The 23,155-nt window shown below is 32.8% G+C and overlaps 1 protein-coding gene across 2 annotated transcripts in view; it reads right to left on the minus strand.

The window, feature by feature from the left end:
- Positions 1–23,155, minus strand: part of LOC143234527 (integrin alpha-9-like) — a 55,995-nt gene that overhangs the window by 21,156 nt on the left and 11,684 nt on the right. For both annotated transcript variants that reach the window (XM_076471946.1, XM_076471947.1), the window contains exons 4-15: positions 20,004–20,127; positions 15,993–16,075; positions 14,653–14,701; positions 11,987–12,082; positions 9,677–9,768; positions 8,830–8,904; positions 7,658–7,801; positions 7,078–7,183; positions 4,281–4,375; positions 3,581–3,677; positions 1,337–1,382; positions 460–617 (exon numbers count right to left, since the gene is read on the minus strand). In XM_076471946.1, the coding sequence (XP_076328061.1) occupies positions 460–617; positions 1,337–1,382; positions 3,581–3,677; positions 4,281–4,375; positions 7,078–7,183; positions 7,658–7,801; positions 8,830–8,904; positions 9,677–9,768; positions 11,987–12,082; positions 14,653–14,701; positions 15,993–16,075; positions 20,004–20,127 (1,165 nt within the window). The remainder of the gene's footprint in view (positions 1–459; positions 618–1,336; positions 1,383–3,580; positions 3,678–4,280; positions 4,376–7,077; positions 7,184–7,657; positions 7,802–8,829; positions 8,905–9,676; positions 9,769–11,986; positions 12,083–14,652; positions 14,702–15,992; positions 16,076–20,003; positions 20,128–23,155) is intronic.

Consider the following 23,155-nt stretch of genomic DNA (forward strand, 5'->3'; position numbering starts at 1 on the left):
TAAGAAGAAACTCTGACATCAAATAATTAAATATACTTTTTTTATCTAGTGCTTTCGATTTGTTTGTTTTAGTACCAATCCACAATGGGCTAGCTACCTCGTCCACTGCAGGGAAATCAAACCCCAGCTTTTAGTACCATGAACTTATCGCTCATCCATCAAGGAACAGTATGTTTTATATATTAGCTACACAATATTTTTTATGTATTTAAGTACAATACACTTCAAAAATTGAACTTGGATGACAGACTTCAAGATATATTTTGATAAAAGTGTAATGAAAATGCAACATTTGATAAAGTAATCAGTTACTTCTTAGTAATTACTGGTAGAGTAATTCATTCTACTTAATTTCATGGTTGTGAAGAGTGCCATAAAAACATTCATCAATGAAAATTTAGTTGCACAAAGATACTTTCTGTGTTAAAGACAACAAGCATTTTTAATGGTTTCACTTACTTTGCGATTTTGGCAAGTTACGACCATTGTACTGGATACAATAGTTCAATTCTACACATGAATATTGTTCATCATTGTAAGAGCAATCCAAATGATTTCTGTCTATAACATCCTTATTAAAACTTAAATTACATTCAATATGTGCCACTGGGTTGGTCCTGCAAAAGAAAAACACATTGCTAGTAATCAAATATAAGTTTGAGGTTAAATGAACTACATATCAGTCATTCACTTATAAATTTGTACACTAAAAAATACCATAATATGCTTTATAGGTTAATATATATAACAAATATTGCTAAAACTTGTACAAATCATCTTTAAGTGGATTGAAATAAGATTAGAAACCTCAATTTCAGGGTAACTGTGATAGTTCAAGCTTACAAAACTTTGCATCTAAGTTAGAAGTCACTGTCACAAACAGCTGTGAGGAATTAGAATACTTTACAATGAAACTGTTGAAGATACACATATACAACCCATTGCTCCTAAACATGAATATTATCTTGAAGGAACACCAATCAGAAGAGTACATAACCTTGCATTACCAGATGGCAAATAGGCTGTATTTCTTTAAAATTGACATATTTACAAAAACCTTATTACAGTACACTTTCCAGATGAACATAATGGTTATTCATAAATAAAGCTAAGTTCACTTTTATAAATGAATATAAAAGACAATTTGCTGTTGGTTTCTCTTTTTGTTTTGTTTTTAAAATCACAAAGCTACACAATGGTCATTTATCTGCACCTCAAATTTTAGCCTAGGAAGTCCAGAAACTTGCTGCTGGTTCACTATGGGACTGTTATTAGACTTTTAAAAATAATAACCTGATACCAAAGTTAAAAAGATTATGATTACAAATCTCCTCACCTAAGTAGAACGGCATGTCCAGATTCATGGGCACCAATCAACAAATCTTAAAAAAATATATATTTATTATAAATAGTGAATATCAAGGAGACAAAATAAAAGAAATTTCATCTAGATATCCTGGATATGTTTCTTATCAATCGAAACCCCTAACTGAATAAAAGCCAAATTTATTATCCTCAGTATTCTACAGGCTATTAAAAGTATAGATTTTCTTGTTTTACCAAAAGTTATAACAGAAAGGATTCAATGTGTTTCATTTTTATTTTGTTAAAATATATTTAATATGATTTTATTTACATTAAGAAAAAAGGACGTTTTCCAAAGTATTGATCTCACATATTTCTAAAGAATCTTTATGTGCATCTATGTTCACTTCACTTCTAATGAACAAAATATTCCACCAAACCATATTCATAAGAAATTTTATCCTGTGAAAATTATAATAATTTTTTTAAGTATTTGTTATACAAACAAATGCAGTATTATATAAGGCTATAGCACTTATTCATCACTGTAAGTTACTCCTCATTTTTTAAAATGTCTGTGGAAGTCCTGTACTTGGATGAAAATTTGTTAAAAAAAATAAAATAAAAATTAAGGTAGACTTTGTACATAATGTTTTTTATTACATAAGTATATAACTTGTATGGTTGAATATATAAATTGGTTTTGCCCAATATTCATCACAACATCTGGTTTATTTTCTCACTATAACATACAGTTTTTTGTATTCCATTTATCCAAGATCTACTAACTGAATCAAAATACAACAATGTGGTATTGAACTGCTAACAAGAAGTTTAAATACAGCTACACAGTGAGAACTCAGCAGTGATGATTTATAGCAACCAGTTGATGAGATGACCATGAAGTATTAGTTCCTGGGTGGAACATCCTAGTTCAGATGACCATGGAGTATTAGCTCCTTGGTGTAACAACATCCTAGTTTAGATGGCCACGGAGAGAGAACATCCTAAATGAGATGTCCAAGGAGGGTGTAACTCCATAGAGAGAGAGCATTCTAAATGAGATGTCCAAGGAGGGTGTAACTCCATAGAGAGCGAGCATTCTAAATGAGATGTCCAAGGAGGGTGTAACTCCATAGAGAGCGAGCATTCTAAATGAGATGTCCAAGGAGGGTGTAACTCCATAGAGTGAGAGCATTCTAAATGAGATGTCCAAGGAGGGTGTAACTCCATAGAGAGAGAGAGAGAGCATCCTAAATGAGATGTCCAAGGAGGGTGTAACTCCATGGAGAGAGAACATTTTTAATGAGATGTCCAAGAAGAGAGAACATCTTAAATCAAGAACTTGTTGGAAACTATTATGGAGGAACAAAGATTAGGCTTAAGAACAAACACCTCTACTATTGCTTTATTTGCTCTTCCATCTTCTGTCCAACTTCTACTATTACCATGACCTAACTGAGTTCTTAAGGTAAAATGAATTTAAAAACATCAGATTACATTATCTAGCAACAGCTGTTAAATAGGTAGTAATTAATAGGTAACTGAATGTTCCAGAGGAGTCATAACAAATACCTAAAACTAACCATTCAAAAGCGCCTAGCAGCATTAAAAAAAGCACCTAGCAATGTACCAAAGCTCAAGTCTTCTGCCAGGGTTAATGATAATAATAGATATAGAAATGAATAACTGAATGATTATACAGACATGTTTAAAAATATTTCAGCATTTATGTCAAATTTAATCTCAAAAAGGAAAAAAAATGATATACAAAGTCATGGTCAACTGCTTTGACAATAAGAAAAACCAAAAACTAGACTGAAAAGGCAAAAATAAGGTACAAACTCAAGACAGAATAGTGAAATATATTTCAGAAGGAAAGATGTATCTTGAGTGGTACTATCCACAAAATAGTGGGAACATAATATTTGACGAGTTTGACTTATAACTGGAAACTTCATGTGTGGAAGGAGATGAGAAATTTAAAGTTAAGAACAGATGTTGAGTCAATTCCCACAAATGTTTGAAAATAATTTAGCATTTATCTTCTATAACTTGATACAAAAAGCTAGAAGTTTCCGATGAAAAAGAATAAAAACAAAATTAATAAAATAAAAGAAACCACGGAAGTTGGCATTCAAGCCACAGTAATGATCCTATAAACTGAAATTAACAAAACTGAGGTAAGTTAAAACTCATTAATTCAAATTTCCAGAGTCAATTTAGATTTGTATTATGTACATATTAGGTTTACATACGACATATTTTATTTTACCTTGGTAGAGGTTATCATCCACGTCGATACTTTTTGCAATACTGATTCCAAAACCTCTGAGATTGTAGTTCTGATCAACATCAGCAGCAAATATACGCTGAAATAAAAGGTTAAATATTTCTTTTATTACTAGTAAAAACCATAATGTGGAGTCCTGAATAAGTAAACTGAGGAAGGATTTTAAAAAAGGAGAAGAGACAAGATTTCTCTCAAGGTGAAATAAAATACAATAACCTTCATTTTGTACAGCTAAAAGTATTAAAAAAAATCACAGTTTACAAATACAGAAAACAAGTAACTTATTTTTGTGAAAACAAAATAAAAAATAAGAGAATTTCGAGACATGAATTAAGTGCCTTTGTTTTAACGTCAAATTAAAAACACATAACTTCAAATAAATGAGCCAAAAGCATTACTTTTGTCAAGATCGAATACAATAACGTAAACTTAAATATAAAAGGAAAAGTTTAATTACTGTTGAACTAATATGTGACAAAAATAAACAGATATAGAAATATTACAAAAGGTTCTTGTATCTTACCAGATAAACATTGTGAGTAAAATAAAAATGTTTATTCTGTATGACCAATACAAACTTTTGTGAAATATAAACTGAAACAAAAACAGACTTATTTTTAATATTATATTTATTAGGCAGAGAAATAAACACACTGGGATGATGACAAAATCTAATAGTTACCTGACTAAACTTGGGTTTTAGGCCTGTTTCTGGACTGCCGTTATATATATACACAGCACCTCTATCATCTTCATAAGGTGCACCAATTGCAACATCTAAAGAGATGACAGATAATTAAGGTTAATTGCACGAATATTTATGCTACAAAAACACAAATACGAACAGACATACCAGTAAGGTTGTGGTAGACAGAAATATGTTTTTTACTATCTTTACTAATATAGACATTTTATAAATAGTCTGTTTCTATACAGTTTTTCTATAAAAAAAAGATAGCCCAGAAAACTACTGAACATTTTTTTTTCTAGTTAACTTTGTTTCTTTATAGTTGTTGAAAGCAAATAGTATCTATTCTGCCTGCAGGGATGTTGCAAAAATTTTATACATTAGTGTAGGAAAGAGAAAACAACTGCAATGTCCTTCACTGGCCAAGCAGATGTAGCCAATTCATTATTCAACAAACACCATGAAAGAATGACCAATGACATGACAATACTACTACAATGAAATGATACTAGGTTTACTGTATCACTACAAAATCTTAACACTTCCATTGTTCTACTTAGTGGATAACTCTCCAGATATTTGTCTGAAAGGAAGAAATCTAATGATCTATTCATAGATCCAGTGAAAATAATTGTTTAAGTGTCTATGCAGGACATACATGGTCATTCCAATTTATATCACACCTGTCTAAACTTCTTGTTTTTCACATAGTTTAAAATTGAATAGGTTTCATTTAAATTACTTTGCAAGTTTCCTATTCAGCCACCTCACATTATTCAGCTGACCTATCCATTACATAGGAGCAAATCAGTTCAACTGATAAAACCACAGATAAACAAACAAATGTGTTAAGTATAATTTTTTTTATACATACTATATAAGTAAATATACACCCAAGCTGCTTATAAACTAGTAAACTGGTAGTTTTGGTAAAGTCTGGTAAACTTTTTAAATGTATAAACCAATTGCTCTGAAGTTCCATAATTAAAACAAACAGAATATCAGGTTTTAGAAACGTTATCAATCAACAATGAAATACTATTTCTGCTAATTAGTAAAAAAAATATTGTTCCTAGATAGTTAGAAATAATTTTAACTATTAACACTAAAATGTTACTTCAGAAAAATATGAAACAATAAAAAAAACTATTTTCAAAACTACCTCAAGCTATAATAAGTTTTTATTTTTTACTAAGTTCTTTATTATTTCACTATAAGCCCCCCAGTTTGTCTGCAAACTTACAATGCTAGGATTCGGGTTTCAATACCTGTGGTGGGCAGAACACAGACAGCCCATTGTGTAGTTTTGTGCTTATTTATAAACAACAACATTTTACTATAAAACTGATTTTGTTTCTGATTTATCACATTTCTAGTATTTTTCTTAAGTTCCAGTCTTAATACTTATGTAACATCTTGGAGTAAGGTTAATAAGAAAAGAGGAATGTAAGTTTAAAAAATTACAAGAACATTTATCAACAAAGTTAAAACTAAATACACACATAACAATGATAAGCTAACAAAACCACCGACTGACAGATGAGTCTGGGCATGCTGCCATATGATGTTTATTATTAGTTAATTAAATACAAATGTTCTGATTATAAAGTTTTGGTAACAGCAAAGTGTCAGGTCTCATTAGTAATGTCCAAAAATTTAATACGGAAAGTGCATCATTTCTGTCTTTGTAGAAGGTTTTAATGACAAAAATGTGTAGTGTTTGTTACGTGTATAAAAATGTTCAGACAAATGAAAGAATCTAACCCAACTCAACTTTTACAGACCATTAATTAAATAAACCCTTTTGAAGATGGATGTGTTTGAGGAACACATTAGGTATATAATGTTTTATGAATTTAAAAAAGACAATAGTGCAGGAGAAACTACACGAAACATTCAAGGTGTTTATGGTGTGAAGTCTCTCAATGAAAGAAAATGTCAAAGGTTGTTTCAGAAGTTCAGATCAGGTGACAACAGCTCAAGTGATGCACCACGTTCAGGTTGTACTGTTGAGTTTAATGATGACTTGCTGCTGGCTACACTTGATGAAGATTGTGCTGTAACAGTTGAAGAACTAGCACAGAAGCTTAATTCAACCCATTCAATAGTTTACCATAATCTGAAACAGCTTGGAAAGGTGTCAAAACTTGGAAAATGGGTCCCCCATGATTTGACAGAAGCCAACCTTAGAGCAAGAATGGACATTTACACTTCTCTTTCCTCTTGTGAACGTAACTCACATTTTTTGGACAGGTTTGAACACATCAAGATGTCAAAACTTCCCTCTCTACATTCTTTTCCTCCAAAACCCAAGAATTTTATAGAAGTTACATTCAGAAACTTGTGAATCATTAGCAGGAAGTAATTAATAATAATGGAACATACATTATTGATTAAATAACATTAAAAGCGTTTGAAATTCTCTCTCTTTTCTTGAACTTAAAATTGGACATTACTTAAGGGATGACCTGATAAATTATCTTTTTTTTTTTTTAATAACAGCCAGTTAAAATCATCTTATGATACCTAAATAAGTGGTAATAGTTGAATACACTGATGACAATAAACAAATACTAACTATTAACAGTTGAATACAGGATGTTTGAAAAACTACAGTTATCTGATGAGAGCCACGTAAAACTGTTAGTTGATGCAAACGTTTCTTAATGACTACAGGAAATGCTAATCTACCATTCTCAACTGATTTTAACTACATTAACACTGTGTTTTGTTTCTTTAAGATTATGTAGTTAGTTTTTTACAGTTTGCTATAATTAGATGGCTAACTTACCTAAATATCCATCTTGATCCAAGTCACCGACCTTGGCTAGTGTTGAACCAAACCGTGAGTTATATGTCTTTGATCCAATTAATTTTACAGATGAAAGCTGAAGCCCCTGTCCCAAGATTTACATGTAAAAAATTAGGTTTATTTATGTTACATACATGAATTAAATAAACCTGTTCAGATCAAAACATCTAACTTTGTAAGTCTTCACAGGTATTTGTTTTGTATGACTTGCAATTAATGTAAAGATAATGGTTTGCTATCAAGGAATAAAGAAAGGTAAAAAATGTACTTTCCACAATGAATGAAATTAGAACACACTTCAAACAGATAAAGAAGATAAGATAAACCAAAGGTATCATAAAAACTGTTAGACATGATTGTTTTCAGATATTCCTAAAAATAAAACAATGACTTAGTAAAAAACTGACCATGATTTTGAAAGAAAAAAAAATGTTTGGTAAAAGAAGCATTCTGGAAAACATCTCTTACTGTTTGAATAAAATGTTTTACGTCACTGACATTAAGAATATATAGGTTTTCCTACTGTTATATATGATAAAATTTCAGTGAATAAACTTACCACTCCATCACTGAGATAAAGATACACTCTGCCTTCATCGGAACCACTTTCTAGGGAGAACAGTGGTGCTCCCACAAGTAAGTCCGAATATTTATCATTATTTAAATCAAGTGCTAAAACTGTAGCACCAAAGTACTCTCCCATCTGTAACACAAACAAAAAGGTGATAAATGACACTTTACATCTTGTAGCCTATTATATAAAGGACATGAAAGCTTCTTCTAAAGTTTGATAATTTTTGAAAAATTACTGTATTTGGGTTGAGCAGAAAATGTCCTAAAAAATCCAAATATAACCTACTAAAATGATGTAGTTAACTATCCACAGTGCTGCTTCAAGTATGCAGTGTTATTCTCAGAACAAGGTATTACAAACAGTTACTACAGTGCCCATTTTGTTTTGATTTTGATCAGTTCACAATAAATATTTTGCACAGAATAATACGAATATTTCTAACTGCACTTTTATACAGAATCAGAAACACTGTTCCTAGTGTTGTTATAAAGTGTAAAATATTAATGTGCATACAAAAATATAACACGAACTTTTTCGTGCAACACAAATGTTTGAAACTCTTAAGTTGTTTAATTTTACGAGTTACATTTTTACCTCCCAATGTCCTTACACACATATACACTGGTACTTCACAAACATGTTCATTGATACAAAGAACAACAAAAGTTTATCTCAGAGGCACATCAACAGTAGAATGAAAATTTCAATTTCATCTTCAAATACATTTACGTACGTGCATATTGTATACCTCCTCACAGGAAACAATAATTTATATTATTTGTTATGTACAGGGTAAGTAAAAAGTCTGGGTGCTCCCCTTCAAATGAAAAGTGTACTAGAATGAAACAAGGTATTAATGTATGATAACTGATACAGACTAACAAAAGGTTCTGTTAATAATCCAAAATGCCTGTCTGTTGGCTTTGATGTTCATGACATAGGATGATACGACTTCATGTGCATGCAAGTCCTCTTTAGTTTATTAGGGATGACTTTAGTGACACTTTAAAGGCTTTTTTTGTTTCAAAGTATCAGTTATCCATATCACAATCATTACTAAACAGTGAAAGAATAGACTGTTAATATGAGCTTTCGATTAAGGAAACAGGGGAATAGGCATTTTTTTTGCTCACCCTGTGTAATGTTGTATAACCTACCTGGCTACCTTCAAACTTGGCTTCTTCCTTAAAGGATTTTGATGTAAAAAATGCATATCCACTAATGATGTAAACCTATGAAAAAAGTTACAAGAAACTTGTTAAATTTTACTTAACAACTGGATATATGTGTATGCTATACAGGAAAATAAATATATTACTTAAGTGTTTTCCTACTGAAAGTATAATTTCAGGTACTAGTTTTGGATTAAGTGCATGTCTGTTGTATTTGTATTTGACAGGCAAATGTAACTAATGTGGATATATATACATATATGACATGAGCATGAAACATTTGAGAACCACTGATATAGAGTATAATTCCCTGTCTGTTAACTATGATCTTAAATAAACAATAAGATCTATAACTATGTATAAATCTGAATATTTTTTTTACCAGATATTTCACGTAAACAATTGTTTGACAGGATAAGAAAACTATTAAATCATATTATAGCTTATAAGCATGGATATGCTGTGAACCTTGAGGTCAAAATTATCTTATTAGGCTTAATTTAGACCTCTAAAATAATTAAATATACTTAAAAGGAGATTACCCATCATAAAGTTCTAAAGGAATGAAAGGAAACTCTCAAAAATTCTGAACAAAATAGTTCTATAGTAATTAAAATTTCTGTGCATATTAAAATAAATTGAATATAATATATAAACACACCAAAAGGGTGTTATCAGATAACTCTGCATCACAAGAGGGAGTAAATGCTGTACACACAAAAACTATAAAATGAATACATTTGTAAGCATTTATTACCTTTTGGTTTTCTTAAACCTACTGAAGCTGATTATAATCTATAAAGGTAAGGAGTACAAATCTCATAATTTTTACCTTTCCACTTGCATCTGAATCTCTTGGGGCACCTAGGACCACTGATTCTGTTTCACTAAGTTTAAAGAATTTTCCTGTGGTCACAGAGTAACCTAAGAATATAATAGCAATTTCTAAGTTTAAAGGTGAATTTTCAACAAATTTAATAATTGCCTTAGAAACTGTACTTTGGTTAGGTATAATTCCTGTGTGGTTGCCATATTTTTAAACACTTTAGTTTTTGAGTAAAAAATTAAACAAAATATGCGGGTCCTCGAACTCAAGTTCCTCTCGGTCATTCGGCTGTTAACGTGACGTTTTACAACTATGACGTAATAGTTGCCAAACGCGCTTCGTTGCGCGCCGACCATTTTGTTCCTTTCAGTGCTGGTGTTTTATGTAAATTTATCGGAGCTTTTTTCGTTTTGCATACTTTGTGAGACTATTTTTTGTCTTGATATTGCTACTTTATGTTTGTTTTATGATAACATGGTTTACTGCGTTGCTAAAAGTTGTAAAAACGGTCCGGCATCGGGCAAAAGCTTCTTTTCGTTTCCGTGCAAAGAGAAGGAACCGCCAAGGTGGCGACAGTGGGTGTGGATGGTCAATAGGAAGAACTGGACTCCTTCACACCATGCAAAGCTTTGTCAAGATCACTTTGAATGCTCATGTTTTGTGTCGGATCTCAATGTTTTGGATTCCATGGCTTTCAAGTAGGATCATAGTTTTGGATAAACAGTATCTTTAATTGTAGGTTAAACTCAAATATACTATTTTAGGTTTAACTGCATCTTGAAAAATACACACTCGTGACTTGGCTCCTCATCATTCAAGTCAACAAATTCATAGTATGATGCTTCCAAGACATCGATATTCAGTCAATTTCCATCAAAGCCTCGGTTTGAGTAATGCACTCTTCATCTTTTAATCAGTTTGGCACCTTGTCATCTGAGCGATAACAAACGCACTCTCTCCTGGATGGCATCTGCTCGCATAAACCACACCTACACCTTGCACAAACATACGGAATATGTCATATAAAGTATGCATTTATGGTAAATATTAAATTAATTATTCAGACTGCTACATCTAGTTTGATTTTATAGACAGAATTATGACGAGTTTTGTTACGAGTCATAAATACTCGGTACAATGATTGTGGAAGGGCCGAGTATTAGTTACCATAGCCGGCAATGTATAAACAAATAAAACCCAGTCTGTGAAACCTATAATTTATAAACACCAGACAGGTTCACGTGCTTAAAATTGCACGTAAAATAATACACATCATATTTGTTGTCATGACTTAGGCTTACCATTCTTCCACTGGATGTATGACCGACTCGCAACTGGCCTGGGCGCTATCAGTATCACTCACAGTTCCGCTACTCTCGCTCGTGGAACTGTCCTCATCACTAGAACTTGTCAGATCTATATCAAAAGTAACTGTTCTAGGTTCGTTCAGAGTAGGTTTGAATTGATATGGTGCTACTCAACACTGTTCCGAACACAAAGTCAAAACAGACTCCGCCTCTGTTTCTCTGTATGCACTGGCCATGTTTATATGCATTCAACGCGCTGGCGTTGGCGGTTTGTTTGGCAACTATTACGTCACAGTATTTTTCCTAGCGGCAAACGTAAAAATTAAAACGTTCGGATTGCTGCTCGGAAAGGGTTCTTTCTGCACCAAGTTCTATTTTTCATTTATTAGCACATATTTTTTATAAAAAATGTGAACCTGCAAAATTAATCAATATGAGTATTTCTTTTGACTGCAAAGTTTTCTTTTTTCTGTAAAATTCACCTTTAATGCTGTTATAAATACTTCTTTGTTTTAAATGAAACACAAACACAGGAACTTTAAATCAAGATTTTATAACAACTTCCTCATAATTTTGAGCTATAGTTTAAGATATTATACTGTTGTAAGTTCTTTCGTTGATGTGTTTTGTTTTAAATCAAATGGAAAACAATAACAAGTCAGTTGTTTTTTCCTTTAACGTTTCTACAAGCTTTAACACTTTATATTTCCGTAAATTCATTTAGGCCTACGTTACAAATGACTGTCAAACCTTTCTAACAATACTAGGGTCTAGTTTCAAACGTACGAGGAAAACCTGACGTAAGTTATGTTCACTTTCCAGGCATATCTTATCATGCGTCATTTACTTAACATACTAAAATGTCACAATGAATTTAACACACATTATATTTTTGATATTATTTAAATATTAAATTAAAATGACATTGAAAAATATAAATAAATATGCAACAGATGTTGTTCATTGTTAGTGAAATTTGACATCTAAACGAACTTGGTCAGATACTTGCCTATATAGGGGTACTTTCGGTACACGTAAGTTGGATTAGGTATTATGGGTTTACTCAGTTTGCCTGATTCTTCAACTTCATAACCTAATCCAGTACCTGAGAAAAATATTTTAATTTTTATTTAGATCAATCACCGTTTTTACTTTTAATGAAAATAACAAGATTTGAAAATAAAATTTTATAAAGAATAACTAAAATCAATAAAACTTAAGATGAAAGAGACTCCATAAAGATAAAATTGAGTAATTGTATAGGTTAATTTCACCCTTGTTTGCGTTAGTTTAGGCCTAAACGTACAAGTAAGGTGATGCCCCCATTGGACAGTGGTAAACCTATGGATTTACAACAATAAAATCAGGGGTCGATTTCCCTCGGTTGATATAGATGATACTCTGATGTGGCTTTATTATTAAATATACACACACACATACAAGTAACGTGAGACCAATACCTCTGTCTAGTCCCACTATTCGTTTGTTTTTTTTTTTTTTTAATTTCACGCAATACAACATGCAACCTATCTGCACAAGCCACCCCTAATTTAGCAGTGAAAGGCTGGACTGAAAGCAGCTAGCCATCATTACCCACCATTATTTCTTGGGCTACTCTTTTGCTAAAGAATAATGGGATTGACCTTATCATTATAACGTCCTCACGACTAAAAGAGCGAGTATGTGTGGTAGAACGGGGACTAAAGTACGCGACCTGCAGATGCGAGTCGAGAGCCTCCTAACCATCTAACCATTCCAACCTTGTTCTACTATTTACCATGTACTTTTTTTGTCGATTTCCTGTTGGTATTATGTTGGCATGTTGTTACCTATCCATACTATATGTAATAAAATGCCTAAGCATTTTAAATAAAACATGAATGTTTTAATTGTCTGCACGTATGTGCAGGGCTTGGGTGTGTTTTGCAACAAAAAAGTATGTTTTAGATAACTGACTTAATTTCGAAAATAAATATTTCAGGCCTATATATCATCATCACCACATCATAAGTTTAGCTATGAAAACTAACACAAAACACTCGCGTTCTTTTGCGGGGTTAAAGTCTCATCCTAATTTACAGAGGACCCAGTCTCCTCCAATATCCTCAGTTACTTCAATAGCTACACCCAAACGGAGTCTGTAACAACAACAACAAAAAAAGGTGTTAGGACACTTGCTCTTGGTACCTGAGCATATATGCCAAATTTTATTCCATTAGCTGAATGGGTTTATGAATATGGTTTTCTGGTACTTCCAGGACCTCAAAATTCAACACAACCTAATTCAGCAATCTTGCAAACTTACTCTTAGAACCCTGTCATCATTGAGTGACTTCCCAGGGACATTCTAACATCACTAATACTACCTTAAATTCAACAACAGCACTAGGACTACCTTAAATTCAACAACATCACTAATACTACCTTAAATTCAACAACATCACTAATACTACCTTAAATTCAACAACAGCATTAGGACTATTTAAAATTACCTAATACAGCTTTAATTATCAAACTAACAACACTAAAATCTATTAAAAACATTACAATATAAACTATACTTAGGCCCGGCATGGACAGGTGGGTTAAGGCGTTCGATTTGTAATCCGAGGGTCGCGGGTTCGAATTCCCCTCACACCAAACATGCTCGAGCATTCAATCATAGGAGCGTCATAATGTAACAGTCAATCCGACTGTTCTTTAGTAAAAGAGTAGCCCAAGAGTTGACGGTAGGTGGTGATGACTGGCTGCTTTTCCCCTAGTCTTATACTACTAAATTAGGGACGGCTAGCGCAGATAATCCTCGAGTAGCTTTGTGCAAAACAAAGCAAAAAAAAAACACTAAAAACACTTATTACAACAATCGAAAATATGGGAATATGACGGCAATTTAAAATTGACTAAATTAAAAGACTGAAACCAGTTCTTAAAAGTTGTTAGTTCAATAAAGTTAACGATTTGAAACAGCAAATAACATCTGTTAAAGTAATCCATGATGACGAGAAACCCATTTGAAATGAAAATGTATTCTATAAAAGGTTAGTGTGGGTATTAAAAACTTTAATTAAAATAAAGTACAGAACAACCTTTTTACGGCATCTTTAGGTTAAGAAACTCTCTTTGTTTACCTAAAGATGATGTAAGAAGGTCGAACCTTTGTTCTGTACTTTATTTTAATTAAAGTTTTAATATCTATAAAAGCTGTCTTTAGAATACATTTTAACATCTGTTAAAGTGAATGTAATTGTTTAAAACTTAAGACTGAAAACAGTATCTAACACCAATTAAACCAAACCGAATTACTAGAAACAGTGGTTATCATTAATTAATCAGTTTATTAATTCATTACTAATTGCCACAACACTAACCCATTAATAAGCTTGCAAAAATGACTTTAAAAATAATCGATTCACTGATATCCTGCTGTGTAATCATGAATCTTCCACTTATTCCAATTTTTACACATATTTTGAGAAGCAGATAAGTTCAATTATGGGTTTAAAATGTAACATTTATTTTGTTCGTATTTATGACGAATTTCCGGGTAGTTCTCATATTAAATGGTGGACCACAATACTTGTCCAAATCCTCCTAACAGACAGAATTCTCCTCCAGTAAATCATTACTGAAAAAAACACACACACCATTGAAAAAAAATGGTGTAAAAATATTTACCTGTCCATTCGAAGAACCCAGGAGCACCAAACACCAAACGTTTCTCGTCCTTCAAAAAAAAAAGAAAAAAAAGTAAGTGAATATTGCCGTTTAGCCTAATTTTCGTTTGACACAAGTGTTCTTCCGTTTTATTCGATTGGTTTACATTTTCTTTAACAAACAAATATAATAATAAGAGCTTTTTTTTCCCGATTTGTAAAAAAAATTTTATGTGATAGAAAAAAATTAATATTATTTTCGAAATCTGCGTAGTTGAATTATGGAAAAATCTGTTATTCAAACCAAAACAACTTTTATGATATTTAAATTCGTAGGCCTATGTCATTGTTACGCTGTTATTGCACGACACACGCTTCAAAGTCCAAGTTAAAATTTTTTCCATATGTGTGTGTGTGTGTAAAAAAAATGTACGTACACAGATTTTCTGATGTCAAGATTCCAGATGTATTATTTTAAAGATAATTCATAAAGGAACTGTTTTATTGGGGCGTTTAATATATGAATATGCTACGAACACTGTATGAGACTTTTGTTAAAATACCATTGTTTATGCCTACCAAAATAAGATCATATTATATACATGATAAGGACAACGGGGAATTTTGATTTTCAAGTTTTACATTATATATCAATATTTCTTAACCTTTCTTGGGTCACAAACCCCTTTGAGAATCTAATTCGAAAGCTACGAGTCCCTTCCCCAGAAAAATGCACATAAACACATACACACAAATTACTGGAAGGAAAAATATTTTTTTGCCCCGGTTTACAGACCCCGCTATACACTAGAGATGTTGGAACTGAAGTGCTGGTGTGCTTTTGCACCCCGAGTTTTACACATTTTACTTATATAGGAACTGAAAATTATATTAAATAGTTTATTAAAGGTTATTTATATAAATATATCTCTTACTAAGATATTCCAGAAAAGTTATTTGATACGAAGTTGTGGGATAAAATTAAATATTTGGCATTATTCGTAGAGGTTCTAAAATTGTGGGCCGTAACGGTCCTTCAAGTGGTCCAAGGCTGGTCCCAACTGAAAGTCTCTGACACGTAACGCCATTGCCAAGGCCATACGAAATAACATAACAAGTGAATAAGAATCGGTAGGTGGTCCCAGGGGTCGCTTGTGTCGTGGAGGTGATTAACGGACGAGAAAATTCTGAGAGCCATTATTTCACAGCAACCCATCGATACAAATACATCACTGCCAAATCATATCTACCTCTTTATTATTGTTACTCTAATTTGTAATTCTGGAACAAGTATTATATATATACACGCTGTATACTTATAGTTGTATATTCTGTTAGTATAATTTTTTTTTTCGTAATAACCTGAGTGAATGAAGTAGATATTCCAAATTGGCCATACTGGTAGTAGTTCACTTGGGTTGAGTTGACGTATTTTGTATTCTTGGCTGCAAAAAAACAAACAAACAAACAGATATATAGTTTCAGTTTTACAGTTTCCGTCTCCTTGAAAGAGCTGTAAAACACAACCACTCCTTGATGACAATATAAACATTTTACTTCTATAAGTATCCGATCTTAACTTAATATTTCATGAGTCACTTGCACCTTCTAATATTAAAAAAAACTACGCTTTTTATAACAACTGAAACGTAGTGACGAATATAAACTAATGAAGCTCCCTCTTGTGGTAGCTGTACATGTTTTTTAAATCTCCATAATATTTTCTAAACCATAATCGCCCACCACCAGTAGCACAGCGGTACGTTTATGGGCTTAAAACGTTATAAACCCGATTTCGACACTCTTTGTGGGCACAATACAGATAGCCTATTGTGTAGCTCTGTGATTAACTACAAAAAACAACAACAAAAACACATTAATTTGTGTAATATTTCAAAGGGGGATAATATAAGAGTCAGGACTCCTTTCTTTCCAGAACAAACAAAAGACGAGTATGGGCGATTTATTTATCAGTTTGTGAAGGTTTGAAATAATTCCTGATTATATCGCACCAGTAATAAGAACTAGAACAGAATATACCATATTATTCTTAAAACAATGACCGCATACGTTCATTTTATTAATTAACATATATATAAGATTCAGTGTTTATATGTGTATCACACAACTTCTAAAAAGCTGTTCACACCAACTTCTAAATGGTACCAAACGAATCGTCTCGATTTTTACAAAAGTAAATCTTTTCACTAACCATTTAGGAAACACCAAGTAGTTCTCGAAAAAAAACAAAAAACAAAACGTTTACTGGGATTTCCCGAAAGCGGACCCTAAATTTAGCATTGATTTACTTGTCCTAATTTTGAACATTGTCAGTTTAATTATAGTATCTACATTAATTAAGCTGACAATGTAAATGTGGGCCTTAAGCCTAAGTTTGTTACTATTGTGAAAGAAGTAGTAATCGACTCGTTTTTCGGAAAACGTAACTAAATGCAGAACACGAAAATAATAAAGGAATCATTTATTATTTCTTGACGGACAGAGAGTTTTTTATTGAAAAATATACAATCTTTACTTGATTTTATTTTAACTATTTCATTTGTACCACATTTTTCATTTTCTTGTTTTGTAGTTGTATATTCAAATTATTTACGTTTTATGTTTATATTCTTATTGTAATTACAAATACAGTGGTACTTCGGTTCTCGAACGATCCCCTTCTCGAACAATTCGGTTTTCGAACATATTGTTTGAGAAAAAATGTCTCGGTTGTCGAACATAAACTCGGTTCCCGAACAAAGCTGTGGTGGCCCGAACCCCCAAAATAATCCGACTGATGACCCGAACGACCCTATGACCATTTTCGGCCCACGCCAATCTTGCCCAAAACATTTTACCCGCACCTGTCACTCAGTCCACACCCCCGCTAAAATCTGATGTGAACGTTCTCGTTTTTCTTTTTTGTTGTTTTTCTAAATATTCTGATTAAATAAGCCACCATGGGGTCAAAGAAGGATAATGAAAGCAGCAAACCAAAAAGAAAAGTTGTTAGAGCCACGATAGAAGTGAAAAAAGATCTCATAGAGAAGTATGAGGGTGGTGTTCGCGTGTCTGACCTTGCTACACAGTTTGGTATGGTGAAGTCTACAGTCTGCACCAAACTGAAAAATAAAGAGGTCATCAAAGGAGCTGATGTTGTGAAAGGAGTGACAGTGCTTACGAAATAAAGATCACAAACAATGGAAGAGGTAGAAAAACTGTTGTTGATTTGGGTAAACGAAAAACAGTTAGCTGGTGATAGCATTTCTGAGACCGTCATTTGTGAGAAAGCAAAGCAGTTGCATGCTGACCTCCTGAAAAACACCCCTGGAATGAGTGCTGATACAAGTGATGCCTTTTAAGGCTAGTAGGGGGATGTTTGAAAAATTTAGGAAAAGAAGTGGCATACATAGTGTGGTGAGACATGGGGAGGGTGCCAGTTCTAACAAAGACGCTGCTGATAAATTTGTTAGGGAATTTAAGGACTGTGTAGAAGCTGAGAGTTTTATTCCCCAACAAGTGTTCAACTGTGATGAGACAGGCCTCTTTTGGAAGAAAATGCCAAAGAGGACCACATCACCAAGGAGGAGAAGTCACTGCTAGGACACAAGCCAATGAAGGACAGGCTAACTCTATTGTTATGTAGTAATGCAAGTGGGGACTTAAAACTTATGTCCTGAAAAGCAAACTAAATGTCATGTGGAGGGCTAATGGTAAAGCATGGGTAACCAGGCAATGTTTTACGGAGTGGATTGACGAAGTGTTTGCCCCAAGTGTAAAGAATTACCTCACAGAAAAACAGTTGCCACTCAAGGCCCTTCTTGTGATGGACAGTGCACCAGGCTTAGAGAACGGGTTGGTGGAGGAGTACAGTTTCATTACGGTGAAGCTCTTGCCCCCCTAACACGACTCCTCTCATTCAGCCCATGGACCAGCAGGTCATATCGAACTTTAAGAAACTCTACACCAAAGCACTGTTTCAAAGGTGCTTTGAAGTGACCTCTGATACAGAGTTAACCATCAGAGAGTTCTGGAAAAATCACTTTAATATCCTCCATTGCTTGAGGATCATAGGTAAAGCCTGGAGGGAAGTGTCTTTGAGGACCATGAACTCAGCCTGGAAGAAATTGTGGCCGGACTTAGTAGCAGATAGAGACTTTGAAGGCTTTGAGGCTGAGCCTGTTGTCGAGGATATTGTCTCACTAGACAAGTGTATGGGCTTGATGATGTAGAGGAGTTGATGGAAGACCACAACACAGAGCTCACCACGAAAGAACATCAAGACCTTTAGAGGGAGCAGCAACAGAAGGCAACTGAGGAAGTGTCTTCAGATGAGGAGGAGGGAAGGGAAGATGTTCCTGGTTCACTAATCAAGGAAATGTGTGGAAAATGGGGAGAGTTACAAAGATTTGTGGAAAAATTTCACTCTGACAAAGCTGTAGCAAACTGCAGCATAAACCTTTTCAATGACAATGCCATGTCCTACTTCAGAAACATTTTAAAATGCAGACAGAAACAAACCTCATTAGACAAGTTTTTTAGTGAGAAATAGGTCCAGTGAGTCTCAAGCAGGTTGTAGCGGTGCAAAGAGACAGAAAAGAGAAAGAACCCCATAAGGTGAGTTACCTGACATTTTTATGGAAAATGACTCCCTTCCAAACAATAATAACCCTCCTACTCTCCACGTTCCTCACCACCTTTCACTTACGCCATCAGCTCTCCTCAGCACAGGTAAAGTGCAGTTAAAATTTCATTTATTGTTTTTATTGTGTTTATAGTTTTGTGGTTAACATGTAAGTATTATTATACAGGTATAAATAAGCAATATTTTTACTTAAATTTCTTCATAATGCGTAATTTTTAGAGGTCTGTAACGGATTAATTTTTTACAGTATTTCTTATGGGAAAAATTGATTCGGTTTTCGAACAGCCTTCTGGAACGGATTAAGTTCGAGAACCGAGGTATTACTGTACTGTTCGTTTGTTGGTTGTTTTTATTTGTACCTCTATATTACTGATGAGGGAATTATGATGATTTCGAAACATTTAACAAATTTCTATTGTCACGTTCCTGTTTTACTTTATTATTAAGGAATTTTATCTATCGTTACAACTAGGCCTATTTTTCACTAAGTATATATATTCTAGTCCAAAAGTCAGTTCTCTCTCTTCCCAAAATCTGCCACTAGTCTCTGTATTTCCTTCTTACATGACGTTTATTTTCGCTCTTCTTACTGTACAATCAGTTTCAAACGTATATCATTTTTTACTTTTGTTTAAAAAATTAGAGTTTTTGTACACAATGTTCTTAATTTCAAAAATAAATTGGTTGCCGTCGAAATCTGAAGCATACTTGGCACTCTCTGTACTTACAACGGTCGACAAGCGGTAGGTATTTGTTCCCATTCAAAAGCGTAAGGTCTTTAGTGAGCAAGTAACAGACGCCATTAGCCCAGTAATCCGAGAACTTTTGGTTTTTCCAAAGGTGTCCACAAACCTGTGAAAACAGAGAGGATATTTTTCTATGTTTTAACTAAAGAAAAACCTAAATTATAGAAGGGTATCCAAACAAATATTTAGTTTTAGAAAACTGATAATTGTGTTCAACTTTCATCCCAAAAATTAAGAAAAAACATATACCTTCCATCTTGTACACTGGAATATTGTTAAAAAAACAGTGAAGACGACGACGCTTAAAAAAATTTCCGTCTGCAGACGAAAGAATTTCTGAAATTCGTCCTTTACCATCCATTCCACTGTATTCATCATACTGCGCCTAAACAATCTGTCAACGAATTATTATTACGTTATTTGAGACCCCATGACGTCACGTTGCTTTAAAATCAAAACACAGTGCGTTTACAATAATTCTGACGTTACTAAGAAGCCCCCCAATGGGTCAGCAGTATGTCTGCGGACTTACAACGCTAAAAACAGGGTTTCGATACCCATGGTGGGCAGAGCACAGATAGCCCATTGTGTAGCTTTGTGCTTAATTCAAAACAACAACAGTTACTAAAAATATCAATTTTTTTCATGTTTTTGGAACAGTTAACGTATGTTCATTTGAACTTTTGGTTATCTGTCATTGTGCATGCTGTGGTAAAAGTTTGTAACATTCATTTTAAAAACAACATGTTACCGAATTTGTGGGAATAAATGTTTTAACTGCTTGGTCTTTTACATGCAACTCAAATATTCCTCCTAGGCTTAAAATATCTAATATTTGTGAAATACTTATTAAAAGGTTCAAGATCCGAATTTACATGTTACATATATCAACTTTTATTTCTTAAAAAAAAAGTGAAATTTCGGTCACAAAATTCCGGATTCAGATTGGGATTAGCACAAAGAGATGCTTTTGAAGGGTCTGAAAGGCTTGGACAAGATTTTCTTGTGGCGCCCTCTCTACCTTGTAATCTTCCACACGTAATTCTAGACGCATAATTGTTTTCTTTCTTTTCTTCTGTCACTTAATTGTATAAATTTCCACCCCCTTTTATGACATTAAATTCAGAAATAGAAGTTGTGACATTAAATTCAGAAATAGAAGTTGTGACATTAAATTCGGAAATAGAAGTTATGACATTAAATTCAGAAATAGAAGCTGTGACATTAAATTCGGAAATAGAAGTTGTGACATTAAATTCGGAAATAGAAGTTGTGACATTAAATTCAGAAATAGAAGTTGTGACATTAAATTCGGAAATAGAAGTTGTGACATTAAATTCAGAAATAGAAGCTGTGACATTAAATTCGGAAATAGAAGTTGTGACATTAAATTCAGAAATAGAAGTTGTGACATTAAATTCAGAAATAGAAGTTGTGACATTAAATTCAGAAATAGAAGTTGTGACATTAAATTCGGAAATAGAAGTTGTGACATTAAATTCAGAAATAGAAGCTGTGACATTAAATTCAGAAACAGAAGTTGTGACATTAAATTCAGAAATAGAAGCTGTGACATTAAATTCAGAAATAGAAGTTATGACATTAAATTCGGAAATAGAAGTTATGACATTAAATTCGGAAATAGAAGTTGTGACATTAAATTCGGAAATAGAAGTTGTGACATTAAATCCAGAAATAGAAGCTGTGACATTAAATTCAGAAATAGAAGTTGTGACATTAAATTCGGAAATAGAAGTTGTGACATTAAATTCAGAAATAGAAGTTGTGACATTAAATTGGAAATAGAAGTTGTGACATTAAATCCAGAAACAGAAGTTGTGACATTAAATCCAGAAATAGAAGTTGTGACATTAAATCGGAAATAGAAGTTGTGACATTAAATCCAGAAATAGAAGTTATGACATTAAACTCGGAAATAGAAGTTGTGACATTAAATTCAGAAATAGAAGCTGTGACATTAAATTCGGAAATAGAAGTTGTGACATTAAATTCAGAAATAGAAGTTGTGACATTAAATTCGGAAATAGAATTAAATAGAAGTTGTGACATTAAATCCAGAAATAGAAGCTGTGACATTAAATTCGGAAATAGAAGTTGTGACATTAAATTCAGAAATAGAAGTTATGACATTAAATTCGGAAATAGAAGTTGTGACATTAAATTCAGAAATAGAAGTTGTGACATTAAATCAGAAATAGAAGCTGTGAAATAGAAGAAGTTGTGACATTAAATTCAGAAATAGAAGTTGTGACATTAAATTCGGAAATAGAAACAGAAGAAATTGTGACATTAAATTCAGAAATAGAAGTTGTGACATTAAATTCGAAATAGAAGTTGTGACATTAAATCAGAAATAGAAGTTGTGACATTAAATTCGGAAATAGAAGTTGTGACATTAAATTCAGAAATAGAAGTTGTGACATTAAATTCAGAAGTTGTGACATTAAATTCAAAATAGAAGTTGTGACATTAAATTCGGAAATAGAAGTTATGACATTAAATTCAGAAATAGAAGTTGTGACATTAAATTCAGAAATAGAAGTTGTGACATTAAATTCAGAAATAGAAGTTGTGACATTAAATTCGGAAATAGAAGTTGTGACATTAAATTCAGAAATAGAAGTTGTGACATTAAATTCAGAAATAGAAGTTGTGACATTAAATTCGGAAATAGAAGTTGTGACATTAAATTCAGAAATAGAAGTTGTGACATTAAATTCGGAAATAGAAGAAACATTAAATTCGAACCAGAGAAGCATTAAATCTGGAAATAGAAGTTGTGACATTAAATCAGAAATAGAAGCTGTGACATTAAATCTGAAATAGAAGTTGTGACATTAAATCCGGAAATAGAAGTTGTGACATTAAATTCAGAAATAGAAGCTGTGACATTAAATCTGACATTCAAATCCAGAAATAGAAGTTGTGACATTAAATTCGGAAATAGAAGTTGTGACATTAAATCCGGAAATAGAAGTTGAAGTTGTGACATTAAATTCGGAAATAGAAGTTGTGACATTAAATCGGAAATAGAAGTTGTGACATTAAATTCAGAAATAGAAGTTGTGACATTAAATCCAGAAATAGAAGTTGTGACATTAAATTCGGAAATA

This window comes from Tachypleus tridentatus, chromosome 12 (assembly GCF_004210375.1).
Source record: "Tachypleus tridentatus isolate NWPU-2018 chromosome 12, ASM421037v1, whole genome shotgun sequence".
Lineage (NCBI taxonomy): Eukaryota > Metazoa > Arthropoda > Merostomata > Xiphosura > Limulidae > Tachypleus > Tachypleus tridentatus.